The 5209-nt window shown below is 49.5% G+C and overlaps 4 protein-coding genes across 4 annotated transcripts in view; 1 reads left to right on the top strand and 3 right to left on the bottom strand.

Annotated features, from left to right (window-relative positions):
* Positions 1 to 231: 231 nt before the first annotated feature.
* On the bottom strand, positions 232 to 837 carry LOC112463149 (matrix metalloproteinase-2-like). The gene has a single exon (XM_025029344.1). It carries the CDS (start codon positions 835 to 837, stop codon positions 232 to 234), a length of 606 nt encoding a protein of 201 aa, XP_024885112.1.
* Positions 838 to 871: 34 nt separating this feature from the next.
* LOC112463150 (matrilysin-like) lies at positions 872 to 1846 on the bottom strand. Its single transcript, XM_025029345.1, has one exon. The coding sequence runs from the start codon at positions 1844 to 1846 to the stop codon at positions 872 to 874; it is 975 nt and encodes a 324-aa protein (XP_024885113.1).
* A 518-nt stretch (positions 1847 to 2364) lies between these two features.
* On the top strand, positions 2365 to 2938 carry LOC112463148. The gene is made up of 2 exons (XM_025029343.1): positions 2365 to 2543; positions 2682 to 2938. The coding sequence occupies exons 1-2, from the start codon at positions 2437 to 2439 to the stop codon at positions 2929 to 2931; spliced, it is 357 nt and encodes a 118-aa protein (XP_024885111.1). The 5' UTR covers positions 2365 to 2436; the 3' UTR covers positions 2932 to 2938.
* Positions 2939 to 4327: 1389 nt separating this feature from the next.
* Positions 4328 to 5209, bottom strand: part of LOC112463151 — a 1171-nt gene continuing 289 nt past the window's right edge. The window contains exon 2 of the mRNA XM_025029346.1: positions 4328 to 5204. Coding sequence (XP_024885114.1) covers positions 4328 to 5204 — 877 coding nt within the window. The remainder of the gene's footprint in view (positions 5205 to 5209) is intronic.

Here is a 5209-nt window from a genome sequence, read left to right on the forward strand (position 1 = left end):
CGCCTCCGAATCCGCCGTCTCCGTAGGAGAAATACTCCTCGGCGCGGGTCGATCGGCCAACGTCGAGAACATTTCGCGCCGCGGTAACCGTTCCTTTCTGATTTTTTTTTCCGACGCGTCGTATTCGGCCGACGACGCGACACTGATGCCTTGGAAGGGACACGCCGGTATAAGTAGGAAAGATTTGACTTATGTCGCGCGTGGCGCGGTGTGGAAAATTTGCGCGGTAGTCTACTTCCTTCGGCGGATGCGGAAATCGGAGAGCCGAACTCCGGTGTTGTCATCGTTCCAATAATCGCTCGCCGACGTTAGCGAGTTATCGTTGAGGCGTACGATTCGATCGAGGAGATCGCGCAACTGCTGCAGCAGTTCGGCCTTAGGGCAGACAATATTCAGTATCCGCAGATCGAATTTACCGGCCGACGAGACGGTCCTCGTAAATTCGTTGAATTTATAAAACTGCGATCGAGTGGTGAAGTACAGATTGCCGTCGATGTAGCGGAATATCGACGTCACGCCTTTCGGTATTCCGGGAAACGTCGCCTCGAGAGGCGTAAATTTGGCGACTCTCTTGTCCTGGTCGCATTCGTCTATCTCGCCCACCGCGTTACCGTTGAACACCACGTAGGAACGTCCTCTGTGGGTGTTCACCGCTCCGTTGATCAGCGCGTTTGCGGGAAATCCGAGTTCTTGCAGGGTCTTCGGCCAACCTGGCCGCAGACTAAATTCCGGATATTGAACCAAGTATACCAAATTATCTACGAACACCATGAGATCGCCGGACGGGGATTGATAGGCAGCGGTCACGCGCGTGTAATTGTCGTGAAGAAAGCTCATGTGATTCGAGAGGGCTAAAGGTCCGTTGTACGTCCTACCGTCCAGATCGACCGACCAAACGTTTGTACGAGATGTACATTCGATTTTCCAAAATCAATATCCCGTTCACGCGATCGAGGCTGCACAGGTCCGGCGACGGCGGCGGCGGTGGCGCCGGCGCTGGTGTCCGACGCGGCTTATCGTTCTCAATTTTTTCACCGTACAAACGTTGAATGTCGGCGATGTCGTATTGGTCGAGCTTCACCGGATACTGCTGATCCGGCTGTATCGCGAACATCACCGATGTTGTGCGTCTGTTGTGCGGCAATCCGAGGGAGTGGCCGATCTCGTGCGTCAACGTGTAATGCAGGGAAAACTTATCCGCGGGATGTTTGTTGACGTAAATGTGCCACGGCTCGTCCCCGTCGACGTGCACCTCGGAAACGAATCCCGCTTGATCCGTCGGGAAAAACGCGTGGGCGAGCACGTTGCCGGGGCCGTCGAATTTGTCCGAGCACAATTCTCCGTTTACCTCGATGTTCGTGTTATAGTGTAGTAGGCGTCGCCAAGATATTATAATGTCGGCGTTCGGCATTTCGGAGCGTTCGAACGTCAATGCCGAATGCTGCGACCACAGGTCGAACGCGGCCTGCGCCGTGCTCAACTCGTTTTCGTCGGCTAAGTGAAAATGCCACGTCAGGTGCGTCTTCGGCCATTTGGACAGGCTCGCTTTCGTTTCGTGCTTCAGGATATCTCGGAAACCGCATCGCGGTTTACTCATGAATTTCAGCGTTTCGTTGTTGAGCGTTCCGTCGCCGGGTAAATCGTAGTAATTTTGAAACTCCTTGAAGGTTTTGCGAAAAACGTCGTTTCGTCTCTGAGCCGGAATCGCGTCCACGTCGTTGGACAGATATCCGTATTTCAGCAGGTAGTCGAACGTGAACGCGTAATTGTCGTCCGTAATTGTGGAATTGATGCACGTCGCGGCGTTGAAACACGCGGTTAACGCGATTATGTATGCGAGCCGCATCGTCGAGAGCGAGAGAGAGACGGTGAAACCGCGATGACGGCGCGTCGCGGTTTGAGCGCGATCTCGACGAGCGCTCCGAATGCGAACGTTTACGCGATGACGCTCGTTAGCGACAACTCGGATAGGTGGCGGCGCGGCGGGGGGTCTCGGGCGTGAAAAAAAAATGCGTCGAAGATCCCGACGGATGAGTCGGCCCGATAAGGAAAAATGCGTTAATTATTTTTCTCGATGCGTATTTTCCATTCGATTTATATTTTCCTCACGTAATAAAATGCTATTGAGTCCGGCGGATGAGTCGGCTTGATAAAAAACAATGCATTACTTATTTTCCTCGATTGGTTTTTTCATCGATTTATAATTTTCTCACGCAATGCAATGCTATTCTTAGTATATTTTTCTATCGCAACACTCATGGGCAACACCCTTTTTTTACCATATATAAGAACTCGAGACTAGACTCGAGCGTAGTCTATCCGCGGTCTTCGAGTGAACTCAAGACGATGGAAAAAATCAACGAATTAAAATGCGTGTGTGATATATTACAAAATCAAAATACAGCCCTGACGAGGGAGATTGAGGATTATTGCAACATGGTGCGGCAGTTGCAGCAGCGCGTGAAGTGCTTAACGGAAAAGGTGCCTCCCTTTTTGCATCTCACCGTTCACGTGGACGAGGACGCCGCAATGCTCGAAAGAACGTGAGTATCGTTTTCAAACGCGAAATTATTTCTTATAATATAATCAAACGATAAATTGTATATTTATAATTATTTATATTTATTATTCATATTTATATTTGTTTATATTTATTAATTGTAATTGTAATTTTTGCGTAGGGCTATCATTACTTCCTGGGTGAAAAAATCTCGGAATCAGATCAGATTCTTCGTGACGAAACTTCATGGGATGCATAGGGACATCGCGCGGCTGGACTCGCGCGAAGAGGCGGGTCGTCGCGAGAGAGACGACGACGAGGGGGGGAATTCTCCGAACCTGAGCTGCCAAGAAACAGTGACCGACAACGACGATGTCCCCGCCGCCGTATGTTGCGTCTCCCAATGTGAAAAAAATGTGAAAAAAATGTGAAAAACGATATAGTGAAAAAATGTTATTAAATGACAGAAGTTTATGTATAATATGATATATAATAGTGTATTACAAATAAAATATTAACAGTGAAAATAAATGTTTTAACAATATCGCGTTTTCTTCACCGCTCGCTTTCGCACTCGATCTGACGCTTGGCGTTATCGCTCGCTCGCGTTCCTAACCGCATCTCGCGCTGGAGCCCTACTCCCGTATCGCGTTCTCGCTTTCGCTCGCCGTTTCTCTGTTTGTCGCGTTCCCGCGACCGGCCATTGTTACGCGCTGCCGCGACCGACCATTTTTTCGCGCGCTCGGTAGTATATAATGTACACGTATATAAATACGGAGGAGGTATGCGAAAAGAGGAACACCGTTTGTCATAGATTTTACGTCGATCTTTATTCGATAAAATATATAGATAGAAGGATATATATGATACAATGGAGTAAAAAATATAAAACGATTAAACACAATATATACAAAATAAAAAAAAACGAGCAACGCAATAGGATAAAACGATTAATGCGCTAATAAAATGAAATTATATTAAACCAGTAATATATAACGTTTTTTTTTTTTACACAAATTGATAAAGTAATTCAATTCGCGGAATCGATGCTGGCGAAACATTTGCGTCGCTCGATCCACCAATCGCGCAACTTCATCACGTTCTCCATGGCGCAGCACCGTTGGTGACGCCGGCAGCGAAACGCGCGATCGGTGTGAAGAGACTCCAACCGATCGACGTCCTCGTATTCCGCGTCGACGGTCACGATCGTCGCGTCGACGTCGCCGAGAATCTCCTGCAGCCATTTCTTCTTCTCGAGACCTTTCACGTAGATTCGCGCGTCGGGCGTCTCCTCCGTCTCACGCAACTTGTCCAGGTTGTCGCGCACCGCTCGTCGAATGATCGTCTTCGCCTGGCGATAGTCCGTGTCGCCGTCCTCCCAACAAAGACCGTGATGGTTCGCTATCAACCAACTGGCTCTCGCTTTCTCGGAGTTCGTCAACAGATTCCAACTCATCGGTGCGTGAAACACGTGATGCGCGAGCACGCGTGTCTCGCTTCGCAACACGGCCACCTCCTTCACGACGAATTTGTCGCCCACCGTGAATCCTTGCAGGTCGACGAAGATCGTCGTCGTCGTCGTCGTTGCCGCTGTCGCCATTGCGTCGCCGTGCGTTGGAAAAAAAGTAAAAAAAACAGACGTTTGTTTCAAGTTGGTCGTTTCGAACAGACTGAGAAACGATGGAAGGAACCCGCGAATTTATATACTCCTCGTTTCCGGGATAAAAATAATCTCATAACCATATAGGTCCGTTTTCCCAGTTGAGGTATTCTCGCAATCGCATTTTCAGTTTCTCGAATAAGGTATTTCCGCAACTTCAATTTCCGTTAGATAATTTTGCGCACCACGTTGGTCAGCGGACTGTACTCGATGACTCGATCGTGAACGATGAGACAAAAAGCTGTGGTTTTCGGCGGAACGTTTTCCTTGTTTTCGAACTCGATGCGCACGTCCACGGTGGCGCTTTTCACCGATTCGTTTTGACGGGAACAATCGATCACCGCGAGCGGAGCTACCCGCGCGAATTCGCGCGGGGAAAAGAGCGCGTCGTCGCGACCGTTCCCGTAATACGCTCCTCGAAATTTCGCGTACATCTCGTACAGCACGGCGAACTTGTCGCTCTCAAAATCCACATTCACGTCGTCGTAGGGATAAAATTCCGAGTTGAGATACAATTTCACGTTGGCGAGCGCGCAATGATCGAACCTCGAGGCGTCGCCCGCGAATTCGTTTCGCCGTCCGGTCTGCAGCGCGAATATGACGTATCGCGGCTTCTCCAATTGCGGCGCGGCTTTCACGGCCCACGAATGCTTGGTCGTGCTCTGCAGCAGGGGAAATTCGTACAGATCCCAAGAGCGAAAGCCCGCACTCAGAAATCGTCCGCTCTCCAACGTTCGCAACAGCGATAATTTAGTCACGTCGTTCAGCGCCACGTGAGGCATACGCCATTGCACTTTCAACAACGTAATTTTAGGATCCTTGGCCGGATCTCTCGGCACGGTCTTCTTCGGATCTACGACGCAGTTGTGGTCGCTACGAGAGCGTATCAGGATAAGCTCGTGTCGCGCGTTTATCACCACGCGTCTGTAGTCCTCGCAGAAACCCAAAAGAATATTCAAAGGTACGAAAAAATTGAATTGATGGGACGCGTTGTTCAGATTTGATTCGCTCGTCGGATAACTCCATCCAGCGTTCTGCAGTTTTCTGGC

This window comes from Temnothorax curvispinosus, unplaced genomic scaffold (assembly GCF_003070985.1).
Source record: "Temnothorax curvispinosus isolate PA1 unplaced genomic scaffold, ASM307098v1 QBEX01013103.1, whole genome shotgun sequence".
Lineage (NCBI taxonomy): Eukaryota > Metazoa > Arthropoda > Insecta > Hymenoptera > Formicidae > Temnothorax > Temnothorax curvispinosus.

Excerpts from the sequence above, each read along its gene's own strand:
- LOC112463149 (XM_025029344.1), bottom strand. The coding sequence starts at position 837 with ATGAGCTTTCTTCACGACAATTACACGCGCGTGACCGCTGCCTATCAA.
- LOC112463148 (XM_025029343.1), top strand. The coding sequence starts at position 2,437 with ATGGTGCGGCAGTTGCAGCAGCGCGTGAAGTGCTTAACGGAAAAGGTG. Across the intron at positions 2,544-2,681 it reads GCCGCAATGCTCGAAAGAAC|GGCTATCATTACTTCCTGGG; the intron begins GTGAGTATCGTT and ends ATTTTTGCGTAG.
- LOC112463150 (XM_025029345.1), bottom strand. The coding sequence starts at position 1,846 with ATGCGGCTCGCATACATAATCGCGTTAACCGCGTGTTTCAACGCCGCG.